At 54.7% G+C, this 17594-nt stretch overlaps 1 protein-coding gene across 10 annotated transcripts in view; it reads right to left on the bottom strand.

The window, feature by feature from the left end:
- heph (polypyrimidine tract-binding protein 1 heph) overlaps positions 1-17594 on the bottom strand; it is a 168678-nt gene that overhangs the window by 69371 nt on the left and 81713 nt on the right. The window contains exon 1 of one of the 10 annotated variants that reach the window (XM_089551178.1): positions 3379-4866. The exons of the other annotated variants lie outside the window; for them this stretch is intronic. Coding sequence (XP_089407304.1) covers positions 3379-3381 — 3 coding nt within the window. The 5' untranslated portion in view covers positions 3382-4866. Of the gene's footprint in view, positions 1-3378; positions 4867-17594 lie in introns of those variants that run through there. 10 annotated transcript variants of the gene reach the window in all.

Genomic DNA, 17594 nt, shown 5'->3' on the forward strand with positions numbered 1-17594 from the left:
GTGATTAAAAACCGCTTCTACATTCCAACACTTCCTTCACACATCCGAAGCCATGGCCGTGCCTGAACAATGTACACGTCGACGATGAGTTTTTGCGCAACATCAGTCGCGAGCGAACGATGCATTTTTACGGCGCAAGGGCATCTGTGGCCAAAGAGTGCCAAGGCACAAGGTATTTTCCGTCTTCTCAAGGTGGGAGTCTAATACCCGTGCCACACGGACAGATTTAATGCCATTAAGGGCTTACTGCCTTAAGTTTTAATGGCATTCCTGCGGTGCCACACGCATGAATTTAAAGGCATTAGCCTTACTGCCATTCGTGACCTACTGAGTTCGCCACAACTCATTCGCCCGTGCAATGCGTACTCTCGTTCCCATTCCACACGCAGAAAAGCGTGAGTAACAACTTCCTAACCAGAAGCAAATGGTTAATTCGTAACTTTGTCAGATGAAGCATCTATAATATAATGCCGCGTTTTCGATCCGAAGAACGCCATTTTAATCAGCCCTTTTGACAGGTACTCTCGACTCGTGTGCCGACATGCGACTTTCATGGAAAATCCGTATTTCATGGAAAATCATTTTTACACTACATTTGAACAACATTCCCCATATATTGTGCTCATTAGGATTGTTTACATTCAGATGAAACTTTTGACTGCCTTGCAAGCGTTATCGTCATCGTCACTTTCTATAATGGCATTAAATGTGGATGTGTAGCACCAACTCCGAAAATAATCGCATCAACAAACTTAAGGCCTTAAGCATTTACTGCCATTTCTTGTGCGCGTGTGGCACGGGTCTAAGACCAATCTCCCAAGCATTTCACCCTACGGAAGCCGACCACCAGGTCCGGGGAAAGCTTGTACATACTATATCACCGGTGGGTACCTGGCGGCACTGGGGATCGAACCCCGAACCTCACGCATGCGAAGCGGATGCTCAAACCACTAGCCCCACGGCGTTCGGCGGACACAGATCGCGCGTCCTTCCCACGTTAACCGCCACCACCGGGAAAAAAAAAGAGATTCCCAAGAATGAACGCGATTCCAGCGACCGCAAATAGCAGCAGCACCCCTCCTCCCCTAGAGAACAGAAAAAAAAAAAGCAAAGAGCAGGATCCAGGCGGCGAACCGGACGAAGATTCTGCGGCCGGCGCATGCTAATGAACTGTCGGCTCCGTCGTTCCCACTGCTCCGGACACGCATAATATAACGACGCGCATCATTACAACCCGCTGCACGCTGTGGTGGTGTGTGCGGGATCGCGGTTTCCTTCCCATTTCGCAACCACCATCCGGAAGCCCACGGAGGCGCCAGTGTCAGACACGGCGGTGAACTGCGCCTCACGCAACAACCAGCACGATGCGCCGGTTGTGCACCGTATTTACCGCAGGCTTTACCGGACCGCGATTACGGAACGTGCGTGAAAAAAGACGCCGACAAGGCAGCCCTGCGGCAAATTTTCTCAGACGGAACGACTGGTAGCCAGTCCGACCAGTTTCCCGAACCACGCTCGAAACCTTTTCGTTTTCCGTTCGAAGAGGTCTTCGGGGAGGTGGATTTCTTGGGTCCGGTTAAACAGTGACGCTTTGTCTAGACACCAAATTTAGTTTCCTGTCCTTACGCGGCTTAGGCGACAAGGCAAAAGCGCATTTACAATGCTGCATTGATTATGCGGTTCCTCGGGCAGAAAGCTAGCTTTCTTCGGAACACGCCGAAAAGCAGACATCTCATCGAGCCATCCAGAGTCATTGGCACCAAATTTGAGAAGCCTTGGAATCAATAAAAACTGAAAATGAAAACGGTTTTGAGGAAAGGAAACTACGCAGTAACTGTTCCACATATCCGAACCACGCCGTAAGGAAGGATTAAAGGAGGGAGTAAGGAACAAAAGAGCTGCCGTCGTGGAGGCCTCCGGAATAATTTCGACCACCTGGCGATCTTTAACGCGCACTGACATAGCGCAGCACACGGGCTCCCTTTGCGTTTCGCCTCCATCGAAACGCGGCCGCCGCGGTCGGGTTCGAGCCCGGGTACTCCGGCTCGGTAGCCGAACGCACTAACCACACAGCCACGGTCGTGGTGGCGTCAAATGCGACACGCACCCGAGGCGGCACCCGGATGAAACTTCGGCCACCCGAGGCTTCCGTGGCCGTGCCGCAGTTTCGCACCCAGTCGCGCTTTCACGGTTACGGCTACGTGGCCGGTTCGAACCCACGACATCGAGCAGCCGCGGCGCGTGTTACGTACTCCCCGCTGCCCCCTTGGCGGTGAAAAAAAAAAGCCGCCGCACGCCAACGACCGGCGCCAAACGGCACGCATTCTTCCTTTTCCTCCTCTTCGGCTTATCGCGCCGACGCCGATCTCTCGTGAGCGACAGCCGGCGGTGGTCCTCGCGAGGGTCACGGTGTCGGCAGACAGGAGAAACGCGCCACGGCGGGATTCGCAAGGCTACTCTCAGATGCCGCCGGCGCTTCACCGAAGAGTATAAATACAAAAAATAAACGGGAATTCATAACGCTCTAATGCAAGGGAACGGAAGCCGTCGACGGAGAAGCGTTTCGCAGCCAACGTGACGCTCTTAAAGCAATAAACTTGGCCAAATTAGTTAGTTATATGGGATTTTATGGCTATCATGCGCCAAACACAAGGTTAGATGATGTTATGTTAAGTGTATAGAGGTTACATTATAATATGTTTTAAACATTGGCTTTCTCTAAAAACTTACAAACAAGTGAAAACTCGACAAGTGTTTGCTCGCCTAAAAGCAATGCGGGATGAAATGGAATGTGTTCATTGCAAAATACCGTAAAAAAATTTTTCCCAAGCTCTTCGAGATGCGAACAAGAAATTAAAATGTGATTTACCGTGAGCTCCTCACCACACATTTCACACACAGGTTTGTCTTTTTTTGTTAATAAAGTCATTGAAAGATAGGAACGCATAGTGGGGCCAAAGCAACAACAAAAAACCGAAAGAAAGAGTTGGAACATCGACGGCGACACGGACGCCCAAATCCAACGCGCAACCGCCAGGTTCCGGCACAAATTGACGGGATCGCGAAATGACATGGGGGGCCGGCCGGCTGGTCAGAGCAACGGCGGGACGGCAGACAGCACAATGACCGGCTTTTCCAGGCACCCGAGGGGAGGAGGGAAGGACCGAGAGAGGTGAGAGAGAGAGTGAGTCGCCGCCGCACGCAGCAGGTGATGGCACAGGCAAAGCCGGTCAACAACCACGCGGAGTCGAGACAAAAGCTCAAAACTAAACAGACGCTAGACGACGCCAGGACAAGACAGAAGAGAGAGAGAGAAGAAGGAGCACCACCAGCGAGGATGAGGTTGAAAAAAAGAAGAAAAAGCCGCGTGGCACTCACCATTTTTGTTGCGAACTTTCCGTTCCCACTCTCTCCGCACTTTCGCCGAAGGGTTGGCAGCAAGGGAGTGGTTGCACCAGAAAGGGAGTGGACCCCTCACCTACTACTCCGTTTTTTTCCTTTTCTTGCTCTACGTATCACCACCACCACCAAGAACCGGCGCCGCACGCTCACGCACACACCCGCGCAGCACCAGCAAAAAACCTCGCGCTGATGCCGACCTCTCGCAGTTGTTCGCAGAAGAGCAGAATCCACAGCGGGTGTGTAGTAGGCCACAGACACCCACGCGGCGGAGTGGTGTGTCGTCTGCTCCGTTCAATCCTCCCGGTGAGAGCCTTCGGCTGCTTTGGGACTCTCCCTCCGAACCAAAGGGTTGAGAGCAGACGGAACTCAACAACAGCAAAACAGCCCACGAAGTTGCTTAGCTGTTTTCCGGTGAAAACCTAAGTTTCCTCCTCTTTTTTTCTTTGCTTAAACGCAAGCCCCGAGCGTACACAAGCAGGCTGAAACGAGGTATGCAGGAACTGAAAGACCCGGGAACTTTGTGCTCCGAATAAGCGCCTCCGCACACCTGCGGCGTTCAAGGTCACGAGGGGTGCACCTTCTTTCTTCGTTAAGGCTGGGGAGTGGATCGGAGCTCCTTTTCACAACAACGCGTCGGAACGTTACGGACGCCGAACAGACTGGGGTTCGCAGGTAAGTAGACCGCACCTTGTGACAAAAAAGTCTCGCACTCTCACGCGACGCCAATAAATACCACGACAAACACAGACGAAAACACACACCACACGCGAACACCAGGAGGAGAAGAAAACACCGGGATCACTTATTGCAGCGAGGTTGCACCGTCGACTCGAAATGGGCGGACGGAGTCGAAGGCGCTCTCCGCTCGAGGTATATGTGACAAAAAGGTCGGTGGGTTACGGACGTGATCGCTCCCAAGTAGATAATCCGAGCCTTGAGTGATGAAAAAAACTTGTTCGCTTCAGGCCGCGGGGGTGCAAGTCCAACGTCGGTCCTCGCGAGGAGTGCGATGCGAAATCTTCACGTAGGACCGCGGGGAAAAAAAAAAGGGAACACCGACGTAGCTGTTGAAGGCAACGCAGACTTGGCCGCACACTTGACAAGCCGCAACACGTGAAGAGAACCACGCGCGAGGGACCACTTGAGGAGGGGAGGGCTCCCGCCCGAGTTCCGGAGCAGTGCAGGGTCGGAGAATGACAACCGGCGCCGCCACCGAGAAAACCGCCGCGGATTGAAAAAGAAATGGCGGCGGACAGGGACAGGAAAGAAAGGAGTACACAGTCCGAGGTGTCGGACTGAGCTTGTGACCGAGAGAGGTGACGCTTAAAGAAGTAGGGGGGGTGACCTAGGAGAAACAAGTGTGACAGCGACAGAAGGGGGTGGAAAAAAAAAGAGCCGCCAGAGCAGCTAAGTGCTTGGCTGGCGCGCGGCAGGGAGGAACGGAGCCGAGCAGACGAAAGTGTGCGCCCGCGCGGAGCGCGTCCGGTCTAGAGGGTAGCCGCGACGCGAGCGCCGCGCGGCGAGCACTCCGCGAGCTCCGCCAACGAAATAAACAAGAATGAGGAAAGAAACCGCGCGGGTAGCGCGAAAAGAGCGGCGCAACGGCGCTCCACTAGCCTCGACGACAGGTGCTCCGCGCCCTTCCAGGGAACCGCCTCGCCCTCTTCTTCCGCCTCCTCCTCCTCCTCGCATCTCCAAGGGAGTCACGCTTTCTCCATCACGGGAGAAGAGCAGCGCACGCAGGAACACGCTCCGGCGAGCCGCCCCATTGGACGAGCGTCGAGCGCATCGGCCGTCACGTGACGCGGAGCGCCAGAAAAGAAAGCAAAGAAAATGGCGGCCGCGAGCGCTGCTGCTGCTGCAACAAGCGCGCGCGGGGCACGATGCGGCGTCCGGCGCGGAACTATGCGCGCCAGCGTCGATTACTTCGTGCCGGCCGAGAGGGGACGACCGATTCTTTCTTCTTGCCGTCGTTATCGCGGCGCGGGACCGCCGCCTTCTCTCTAGGGCGGAGAGCCCGCGTTGCATGGCGGCCGGGTTGCCCTCCTCCTCCTGCGCCGCCGCCATTCAAAGGCCGCAATGGCTCGGCGGAGGGGCGCACAACCTTGAAGCCGCCGCGAAATGACGGCTTCTCTCGACGATGCGTCCCCCCCCCCCCCCCCTTTCCATCGCGGGCTGGCAGCGGCGCTCTTTGCTTCTTCACGCGCCGAGGCTGGTCCTATTTCTTTTCTTTTTTTTCCGCTTCCTCGGCTCCGCAGACTCGTCCCGTTCCGCTCGGCACGCCGCTGCCATTGCCTCCCAAAGAAACCAAACAAGCGGGGTCCAGGAATGCGAAGAGAGCACCATCAGGGGAGGGAGAGAGAGGACAGAAGAGGAAAGGAGAGAGAGAGACGAAGCCTGTTTCGCCGCCAGCGCGCACTGCTCCGGAGGAGAAAACGCGGTCCCCAATGGCACTTGTTGCAGTCGGAGGGGACGGCGTGGCAAGGCGAGCGACAGAGCGGCGGCCCCGGTCATTCTTCCATCAGCGCCGACGAGTCACGGAGCGGCCGCCTCGACACGATGATGCGTCCAGTCGCGTTTTGTGCCCGCGTGCGTGACGAGACGGTCGCATCTGGAGAGCGGGCCAACGAAAGCGCGGCTCCCCTTCCCCCAACGGAGCAGCCCTAATTACAAGGACCATTCCAGGCAGTGAGGAGGAGGAGGGCTATGGATTCCCGCCCCCCTTTCCACAGATCTCAATGCTGCGTTTCATCCCTCGGCGTTTCTCCGCGTCTGGAAGGCGTTTTTTTTTTCGCGTCGCATCCTTGAAGGCTCTCTTCTGGGAGCCCATTGTTCGCGGCTTGACCCCCTCCTTTCCACTTGAAGCGTTCTTTGCACAGCCGCTTTGAAAGGGGGCTCGCGATCAGCTCCGGGATCCTGCATGGATCGAGCTTGACTTTCGTCCCTTTATCTCGACGTGCTCGACGCCAGAAGTATTTTGGAGAAATAGATGTTGGCTCATAATCGGCCTTGCTTTCAGCAGCCACCCAAAGAGATCTTTCGCGATCACACCGTGTGAAACGACGAAGCAAGAGCACTCATAAGCTAAGTCTAGGGTGATGAAAGATCGCACTTTACGCGACTAGTTGCGCGAGAAATGGGTTGCAGGGCAACTGCACATTACAACAACCAGTCATTCCACCCGATTAACACCGCGAACTGTAGGCAGTAACACAAGCTTCGAAAAAACTATGTCGACGAAAGAGAAAGCCAACCACAAAATGACTAGTGAGGAACTGAGCAAATCTTTCGTCATCGATAGCAAAGCAAAACGGAAGAGGAGCTCTCGGATAGTCTGATTCAAGGATGCGACAGGCAATGCTAACAAACACCGCAGGTCAGATTTGGGTTTGTCTGAATGTGAGGACACAGTGTGGAGCGTCCGTGCTACGAGCAATGTATTCCGTCTTGAAATAGACTATTACACATATTGACTATAGCTAGCACTGATACATATTACACGAGGCTTTGGAAGCCGACCTCCGCAAGCTGGCACCACCACACTAAGCTCATTCTAGCAATTAAGACTCCTCACGCAGCTAACAGACTTTCTGACGTCATTCAAATTTGCCATAAAATAAAGCCTGCATCAGCCGACCGGGCTCCCCATACAGACCAACCAAAAATGGCCTAGTGCTTTCCACCACGGCATCAAAAACTCGGTCCCAGCTTGAAATCTGCCAAGTCGACGCAAACCAACATTCTCGCTTGACTCTCCGCATCTGCCTTCATCCAACGTCCCTTGAGGACATTCACACACGGCTCGTTATCAGCCGAAAGTCGAGACTATCCGAAAAAAAAAAAACGCACCTCATACAGCACTTCACTGGGAAGTAAATCGTAAAAGCTAACAAATTGGCACCAAGCTTCGCATGATTGTAAGTCTAACGAAATTTCAAGATTCGGCAAACAGACAATGCCCCCATTTGACCTCTTTATGGCCAGGTTCACTTTGGTTTTGTGTTACTACCGCTTTCAATTCGGAGGTCGCGGGTTCGGATCCCACCGGCGGCATGTGGTTGTTCTTTCTTCGGCTTTTATTACTCTCCCACTGATGAAAAACTACAAATTAAAAAAAAAAGACGTCCCCCTATGCTTTCCTGCTTTCGGTGGCTGTATGCCACAGTCATGTATGCCATAAAAAGCACCTCTTTCCCTTCACTTGTGTGCCTTCTGCTGTCAGCGTATACTTCATTAGAGAAACCATTACATGTTGAAGCCGGAAGTGTCCGCAAAATGTGTCGCCGGAAGTTGGTCCCCCGTGACGTCACTAGGTATGCGACGTCATCGGTCACATGACATTGAAATAAAAACCGAGTTTTCGATCGTTTCGCACGGCCTCGGGAACGACAGAACGGCCGGGAGCTGGTGCGTCCTAAACTCGGAAACAACTCATGAACAGAGCGGCAGATTGTTCTGAAAGCCCCTCACACCCCCCCTCCGGCCAATGGCGCCGACAGATCGTCATGACGTCATTCACCTGCCACCCCTCGTGACTTCACACAGGCGAGGTTCAACAGGATCGGTCACGGGGGAGAATCGGTCGACGCCATTGATTGCAGGGACTCCTCTGTGGAACATCTGCAGCTATAGTATAGTACAGTATGCTCCAGGTAATCCGTTAGAGCAACGTTCTTCTCCTAGGGCTATGCATCAAAATACTGATCACAAGTAACGGGTATTCGCAGAACAGAGATGCATTGGTATCTCCGCGGTGTGCGCACTAGTCTTACAACGGCACGTTAAAGAACCGCAGGCGGTCGAAATTTCCGGTGCCCTCCACTACGGCTCCCTCATAGCCCGCATCGCTTTGGAACGTCAAACCCCAATAAACCAAACCAAACTTACAACGGCTCTCTTTCCCAAGAGGCGGCTCTGTGCCCACCGATATTTCACGTCGCAAAGCGCGGGTGACCGAGAACGCCGGATACGAGGCATTGGTTTATGGGGTTTAACGTCCCAAAGCAACTCGGGCTATGAGGGACGCCGTAGTGAAGGGCTCCGGAAATTTCGACCACCTGGGGCTCTTTAACGTGCCCTGACATGGCACAGTACACGGGCCTCTATACAATTTCACCTCCATCGAAATTCGACCTCCGCGGCCGGGAATAAGAGACATTGCTGTAATAGATCATCTTAACAGACTCCCAGGCACATCTTTTCGGGTTCCAGTGACGCAATTGGTAAAACGCAATTTGGAGCACTTCGGAGCAGAGGAACGCCCATTTCGGAGCAGTCTGGAGCACTGAAACTTCCAATCTGGAGCGCTTCGGAGGAGTTTGGCTCACTTTCCCAACTGCTATTAGGACGGCGCGGCTACAGTTCCGACGCAAGGCAGAGACGTCACCGCTGAGCTCTGTCGTTCCCGGAGCGGCGCCACGTCGATATCAGTGCAGAAACTAAAAAAACACGTCCGCCCGTGTACACGTTTAGCAAACCGCGCCAATCACAGGTCGGAGGACGCAGTGCGTACAGCATCGCTTTCTTCACACCATCCATGTCTGAAGCAATCCTGAGCAGCGTCACATCAACCCCCCCCTCCCCCACCAACGAGAAGACAATTCCGCAACCGGCGTGTGATCGATTTATCTCAGGAACGCGGCGGCGCCAGATTGAGGGAACGACCCGAGGCGCCCCTTGTCAGATAACTTCTCGAGAAACCGCTCTCTGTGCGGCGCAACACACGGCTCCAGAGCGCCCTTTTGACGCGACCCGCCGCTATTTGAGGGCGAGCCAAGAACCGCGCGCGCGGAAAAAAAAAAAAAAAAAAAACATCTGTCCGTCGTCCGCGGAGCCCTTTTCCGAAGAAGACACACCTCGAATAAAAATTAAAGAAAGAAAAGGAAAGCGCGGCCGCGAATAGCCGAGTCAGTGACCGCGGTTTCATTTCCTGGACGAAATCTCCGCGGACACGTGAGCGCGATTCATTCATCCGTTTTTTTTTTTCCCCTACGCTTTCTTTTCGAGTTCCTTGTTCTGTTCTCTGTCGAAAGGCAACGGACAGAAACGCCACGCTTATATATAGCCTTCCTCGAACAAGCGTTCCTCTTGCACCGATGCCACTGCAAGGCGAGTTAGTGACTCTCCGCCATTAACCCTCTCAACGTTTATGCCCCGTTCAGGCGTTTTCACGGCGTTATTGTTGCGCCGCTATCAGACTCGCTGAGGCGCCACTTTCTTGGAAAAAAAAGTGTCAGTGGCGCAGCTCGGCAATGCCAGGATGTACGCAGGGAAAGCTTGTTATCAGGCATGCGACACAGCTGGCGAAGCGAGTGCAACGACGAGGCAAGCGGTGTGACGTCATACCAAACGGCGGCTCAGCGGCGAGGCGCGCGGTGTGACGTCATACCAGATGGCGCGGCGAGCGCGCGGCGTCCGCCAGCTGCGGCGGTTGCTAGGCAACGGCTCAATGCCGGCCTCTGTGCCTCCTCGGAGCACCGCCACAGCGAAATCGCAAGTTCGCGGCCGATGTAGCTTTCGCTTACAAAAGGTTCTAGCGGGCCCCCAGACTGTCGCACGACTACCAATGCTGGACCGATCGCGTTCGAATATGCCCCCGAGTATTTTCGCGCGCAACTGCTAGCCCGCAAATTGCGCGAGCCATCGGCTGGGAGTCGAACCGTAAACCAACGCATGCGCACGGGCGTCTCGCGAAGATTGTGGGCGCACAAAATCGCCAGGCAACAACTGCGGGGCTGACTGTGTTCGAATCTGCGCGAGATCTAGCGCAGAACTCAGAGGCAACTTACGCCGACCGTCGGCCTGGAGTCGAACCGACAACTAACACACGCAAAAGTGTCTACGGGGTTGCGGCTATGCTCTATCGCTTTGTCACACGTAACCAGCGATTAAGTGACTCCCCTCTGGGGGAGGAGGGGGAAACCCTACCGACACGGTTTCGCCCCGAAATTTCCCTTTGCACAAGCTCGAAGAAGCGGCTATCAGTGCTACACATAGAGTCCGGACGACATCACACGACAACGGCTTCCGGTCACAACGGACTTCGCCAGGTGAAAGCTAGCAGGGATTCCCTGTGCAACGCTTTGTTAGTTTTTTGTACGGGGCTGAAATTCGGCGCATTCGCTAGTTCATTATCAGCCGGACCCGACCGCGCACGCATAAAAGTCAGCGTTCTCGGTAAACCACGGACTTCCCTCGCCGCGTCACGAAAAGGCTTCTTGAGATACCTCCGTTCGTTACTTGGAGGCACCTTGCACCGCTGAGGGCACAGATATCAGCCACGAAGGAAACCAAAAGCGCAACTGCGACGTCCTTTTACTCTCGACCGCCAATTCCTCACATCGGTGCCTCGACTGCACAGTAAGAACAAATACTGCTGCGACCGGTTTGAAAATAGGCGAAGTGGAAGAGTCACCTTTACGTAAAAAAAAAAAAAAAGTTGGCGAGGAGATCCACTCGACTTTCCGAATACTCGGACCGATAGTGACTCAAGTAGATAACTAAGTAGACGAAATGACACAGAATCCAGCGATTCCAGTTCGACCGCTAAAACACGAAGGCGAACTTAGGGGAAATTGGACGCCACCAATTTTTCACGCCGCGAAGGTGCGACCTCAAGTTGTGAAAATAGGAGCGCGTCGTTCGCGGTTTCGCTGGGTTTTCAAGGCGCATAAAAGGCTGACTACAACGCGACCAACGCTAGGTTGAAAAAAATAAAAAAACCAGCTTTGCTCAAAACAAAGGTTAACGATCTTTTACTGCAAACTTTCTTAACACAAACCCCTCGCCTTTGAACGCAAGGACACATAACAGATCTACAACATCCCTTTCTCTCGTCTCGAAATCAGAGGCAAAGCCCACACGAGGCGACTGCCTACACGAATGCAATTACACTGACCTTGTTCGCATCGCGACATCAGCGCACGCTGGTGCTGATGTTCCGTTCCGTTCCGCCTCACCCATAGTCGGACACAGCTCAAGTCTGCACCGAAACTCCGCGCACATTTAGGGCCGGCCAACTAAACCCCCCCGTGACAGGAAGCAAACATTTGTTACAGCTTTTCTGGTTACCTCAATCGAATCGTGGCCAGTGCTACTAAATGCTGTCTTCTTAAGCTGTACCCTACACAGACACGTGGATGTATATTTTATATTTATATGCCCGCCGCGGTGGCTCAGTGGTTATGGTGCTCGGCTGCTGTCCCGAAAGACGCGGGTACGATCCCAGCCGCGGCGGCTGAATTTCGATGGAGGCAAAATTCTAGGGGCCCGTGTACTGTGCGATGTCAGTGCACGTTAAGGAGCCCCAGGTGGTCGAAATTTCCAGAGCCCTTCACTACGGCGTCCCTCATAGCTTGAGTCGCTATGACCACCTGGGATTCTTCAACGTGCACTGACATCGCACAGTACACGGGCATCTGGAATTTTGTCTCCATAGAAATTCGACCGCCGCGACCGGGATCGAAGCCGCCTGTATAAGTGCATACATTCTGAAATGCCGGAGTCGGAGAGACTGCCTCTGCCTCACGAACCTAGCAGCCCTCAATGGCAGCCGTGCACGAGGCGACGCACGTGCAGACCATCGCGATGATGAAGGCGCGACTCCGTCGTCCCCACCGCGGAGGAGAGCGACGAGACAAAGCCCGCCACTGGGTCTGCGTTGCGTGCCAGCCGCAGTCTCGGAGCAATCTGGCGGCCCGCTGGGGAGCCCTTTTAAAAGCTGCGAGCCGCACCGCTGTAGTGTTCCTCGACGGCAACGCCGGTGGAAAAACAAACCGCCGTCATCTGCACCCCGGGCCCCGCCGCCGTGTAAACACGCCACGAGCTCCCCCCGACCAGATGAGAGGGAAAGAGGGAGCGCCCTTGCACAGCGCACTGAGGAGCACGGGTCTGGGCACCAACCGAATCGGCGCCGGTCGGCCGTCAAAACAAACACTGTAGGCGCGCAGTGCTGCTGCTGCGGCGACGGAAGGAACGCTGCAGGCTGGTTGGAGGCCTCAAGAGGCACGCCGTACAGTCCAGAGGAGGGAGGGGGCCCTCCGCACTAATTTCTATCGCGCGGGGTTCTCCAACGTACAGTCTTTGCCAAATGTACTAAGGCCACAGCGTTCAGCTGCATCTAAATGAATGTCCCTACAACGTCCCGCGTAACGAATCATTCAAAACACAAGTCAAGGAGGCAGCTTCTCCACCGCAAGAAGAAACCTTCAGCTAGTATTTCAAGGTCCTTCGGTTATGATAGTTTGGTTTGGTTTGTTTGGGTTTAACGACCCAAAGCGACTAGGGGAGACCGTAGTGGAGGGCTCCGGAAATTTCGGCCACCTGCACTGACAGCGCACAGCACACGGGCCTCTAGAATTTCGCCTCCATTGAAATCAAAAGTACCGCAATGCCTCTATTATGGGGCGGAAGCGAAAAGCCTAGGGCCTTAAGACTTGACCACCACTGTGCATGACGCAAAACGGGACGGCGCAGACCAGCGCCACATTCATCTGCGCTATATTCTACATCATGACCGTTCAACTCGCACGACTTTCGGCTTTACTCAGTCTCCAAAGCGCGCAGCACAACGGTGTACGCAATGGCGTTATTTCACTCGGGCCTCCGTCAAAAAGCTCACCCTGCAATCTCACTCGCGAGCCGCATACCCGACAGAACGAAGCACGAGGAAACATTGGCCTCCCGTTGGTAAAAGGTGTCGGCAAAGGCCAGTCATACGAAGGACCCCCCAGTGAAACCAAGCGTTCTCAATATTGGTCCCATTACTTGCGCTGCTTGTGCAGTCAAGCCAGGCATCGCTGAACAGTTGCAGAGGGATAATCCAGCGCCCCTAAAAGCGCACCACACGAACAACACGCACAGGCATACGCCCGCAATTTTTATTTCCCCACAAACCTCGCTTAGCTTCAGGACAAGCAACTGCAGTCCGGAGGAAAAAAGGAGGGGGGAGGCAGAAAGAGCGAGGCGGCGGCCACCGCTAAGCCACGTGGCCCGTCCTCTACAAGAACACCACCACTAAGGGGAAGACGAAAGCCAGGCGGCCCCCGGGGCCTGTCCGCCGGCACAGCGCCCGGAGAGACGCGCTTTTATACTTCGGCCGGAAAGAGATCCCGCCGACGAGGCACACACGTCCGGACTAACAGCACAGAGACCAAGAGAAGAAAAAAAGAAAGTACGGGATAAACAGGGACCAAAGCGTTGCGCTCTCAACCCGCGCCCTTTTGGGAAAGCCCCGAAATACCCCGATCGTCGGACCACGGGCCGCGAGCGGACCCCCCCCCGGCCATACGCGGCGACGGAGATCGGTTGCGCCCGACCGGGCACCAAAGAGAGAGGAGGACGGGGAGTGAAGGGCGAGGCTCAGCGTAAACAAAACGGCCGAGGAAGAACTCCAGGGTGTCAAAAAACGAACGGGCCAGGAGGCACGATTCTGGCGCCCAGCTGGGTCTTCTTGTTCGACGTCTCAACCTTCGGCACACGGGCGGAGGGCCGGCATTTTCGGAAAATGCCAGCGAAATACCTCGCCCACTTCCACAAACAAGGCTGTGTGCGTCCCAGGATGCCAAAGACATGCAGGGGTTGAGAAGGAGAAGGCGGAATAACCAAATTAATTACCGCCAGCACCCTACACACATGCAGTCCTGCACAGGGGACGAAGCTTGGGGCAAATTTGCCGCCATGTTAGCAGCCGCGCCAAGGAAACCGCGCGGAGCACTTAAAGGATCACCGAGAAACAAAATATGCCGGGCCTGAATCAAGAGAGCCGCAGATTTGCTCATTTCTGCCGGACAAAACGATCACAACACCCAGGAAGTGCCAGGGGAACCAATTTTCACTGCGAACACGAACCAACAACAGGAAGGAGTCGTTCTCAGTGCCCACAGCTTAGTTGATGGCCCAGTCACACATCACCTCTCTGATCCTCCCAGGAGCGCGCACTGCGCACGACAACGAAAAGGCGCAATCCCGAAACGGGGCCGTACAGTGCGTCGATGCTGCTGCTAATGCTGCTAGGAGCATCCCATCACAGCTCCACACGTCGCGAACGGCGCCATTGAACAAGTCCAACAACTCGGCGCCCGTTCCCCTGGTACGCCCGTTCGCCTCACAAGATCCTCCACCGGTCGTATATGAACCTCATAAGAGAGCGAAGAGGCCTGCGGTAGAAACCAGCTACCAGATGCTCGTATAGCTCTGGAAAGGGTCAAGCTATACGAAGCGCCTGCACACGTTCTCTCTCTCTCTCTCCATAGGCCCAAAAGGCGGCTAAACAGAGACTTGCGAATAGATTTCATGGACTTGTCCAAAAACGGGCACTGTGCGCGGGCGAAGTTTAACCGCTCAAAGGTACGCAGCAGCGACTAGTGACGTCGTGGCTTGGGATTCACTTCAACCACGTGGGGTACTCTATAGACACGCACATGCTTCTAGTTAGCCTCCAACCGAGATTTGATCCTGCCTCCCCGGGAACAGCAGTCCAGCACCTTAACCACCCAGCCATCGCGGCCAGTCAGGAGAGACTCCACAGACGGCCTAACAGACTGCAACGGCGTACTCTCGGCGTCCATACGCGGGCGCCACGCCCTAGGTGGATTTGTATTCAGTGCGTAGCGTTTAATCAATAAAACCACTAATAACCACCTGGCGAGGGGGGCTTCACATTTTCCGAGTACAAGACCCTACTACACGCGCGGGCAACGACAGATCTCAAATACGCTTCTTGCCCTCCAACAAAGCGTTTGCACACTTCTACAGCCTCGGTTGTACATGAATGCGACAGAAGTCGTAAACTTTGAGGGAAAGAGGAGGTTTTGAGAAAGAAACGGGTGACTCGTCCTCTACTCTCTTCCTCGGCGTTTTTGCACTTTCCCTCAAAGACAGTCGACCTCTGTCGTATTCATGTAAACGCGGCTTACTGCTCGCACCTGTAACGCGGTACTGCGAAGCGCACCTCGTGTGAAAAACTTCAAAAACCTACCAGACCCTCACGCGCGTGCGGCCTGTATATATTTACCATGTACACATGTAAATAGATTTATTTACTGTCAGTGTACCCCTCCCCCTGTCCTTTCTACTATCCCCTCACCTCTTTCTTTCCACTTCTACACACTGCCTGCTATCCTTTATTTCCGCCACACCAGCTCAGGTGCTTCCAGCCGCGATAGCCGGTGCCGGGGCAGCAAACATTCTTTTACCTTCCATATGAAATTTAGCAATAAAGCCACTACTACTGCCTTCCAACAACCGCGCGCCGGAGGAGCTCGGGATCCACACTGAGCACCGAGCAAGTGCCCGATGCCCACGGGCGATACGGACAGCAGGAGGAGGAGGACGGAGGGAAGAGGGGGCAGTCCGTCCGAAACAAAGCGCGCGCGCGTCCGATAGCGCGGCGGCGGGAAAGGGCTCTCAGGGAAAAAAAAAAAAACCGCGCGAGACGGGTGAACGCTCGTGGTCAAGGTCTCTCTCCTCCCTCCAACACCCGCCCTCTGCTCGTGCGCGCAAACGACGCACCGCCGTCCACGGGGCAGTACGCGGAGCCTACTACCGCGTCCAGCAAAGTCGGGCGGTGCGCGAAAGCCCCCCTCTGAGTCTAGACAACTAAGCGCAGACAACACACACGAGCTCGCGAACACGCGCGGTACGGAGCGCGCCAAAAAATCGCAGCCCACGCGACCGACACTACCATATTTTAGAACAGACTACAAATTACAATCCTTGGCGCATAATCTTCCCGTTTTTCCTGAACAAATATAGAGACACTGTTGGTTCTAGTCCTACTTCGTGCAAATACAATCTATCCATACATGTGTCCTTACTTTAAACATTATACTCGCATTTACAAACTTTCTACCTTGTTGAGCTTTTTCCATTGGTTTTATTATTGATAAACTTTTTTGTTTTCTTTTCATATCGTGCTACAGTGACGTATGCATTATTATAACACCTTTGGATGTCATGTTAATGAACTTCTGGAATTTGCCATTTGCTCCCGCTACGCTGCGTACCGGTTTCCTGGGCCTTGGTCAAGCTGTTTGTACAGCTCTAAGCCCAGGCGACCATCCACTTGTCGGAAAATTTGCTTCGATTTCGATTTGACTCCGATTTCCGGTCAGCGCTCCCAGTTCGTTCCTCTGTTCGCGTATACACAAACCAGTCGAGCGTGGCGAGAGGTTCGGGAAGCTCGAAACCAAAAACGCTCGCCTAGGAAAAGCGCACCGTCGAAGAAGCTGCGATCCAAGCTGAACACCGCGGCGCAGGATAAGGCAAACCACGGCCGCAGCACCTGAGACCACGTTCCACGAGGGACTGAGGCCACGTTCCACGAGGGACTGAGGCCACGTTCCACGAGGGACTGAGACCACGTGCCACGAGGGACTGAGACCACGTGCCACGAGGGACTGAGACCACGTGCCCCGAGGGACTGAGACCACGTGCTGGGCTGTGGCGACGACGTCCCACGGCAAAACCAGAGAACGGCGGCGGCAAGGCAACAACGCATCCTGCGCGCTCGAAATTCGCACGACGGCCCCCGCGGAGGCAGCAGCGGTCAGCGGAGCGGAGACGACTTCTCGGGAGAGAGACGAGGAGGAGGAGGAGGAGGGTGAGAAAAAGAGGAGGTGCCGCTCGGGGGACGACGACACGCTCCACCAGAAGAGGCCCCAACACGGACGCGCATCGTTAGACTCGGCCGGAGGACAGCGCTCTTCTTCGCACACTACCAGGGTGAAAAATAAAAAAAAAAGGAATAGAAAAGAAAAAAGCCTGAGCCAGGCGGCCGACTGGCCGGACGCGGAGGAGAGAGCAGTGCAGAGGCACGCAGCACACAGGCGGAGCTCACCGGCTACGGACACGTCATCGAGGACACACGACACTCTGCAGAAACGTCCCGATGCCGTACTGCAGCGTCGGTCGAAACGCTCGGATTTTTCTTTCTTTTTTTTGTCATCCCGGGAGGTTCGCACGGCAAAAAGTGGGTCGACTTGACTCGCGGGACTCCAATGCATTCCTACGGCTCATAAAATAAAAAAGCGACAGCCGGTCGGGTCGAGTTCGCGTCGGGTAGGCTGACACAGTCCGAGCCTTTCCCAGGCGAAACGAACGAAAAAACAAATCCGCACGCGATTTCAAGCGCTCTTGCGCAGTCGGAAGCCGCCCGTAGGGAGAGCGATAGTTTGGTCTATGGGGTTTGGTTG

Source organism: Amblyomma mixtum, chromosome 1 (genome assembly GCF_055824585.1).
Source record: "Amblyomma mixtum isolate Tamu chromosome 1, ASM5582458v1, whole genome shotgun sequence".
NCBI lineage: Eukaryota > Metazoa > Arthropoda > Arachnida > Ixodida > Ixodidae > Amblyomma > Amblyomma mixtum.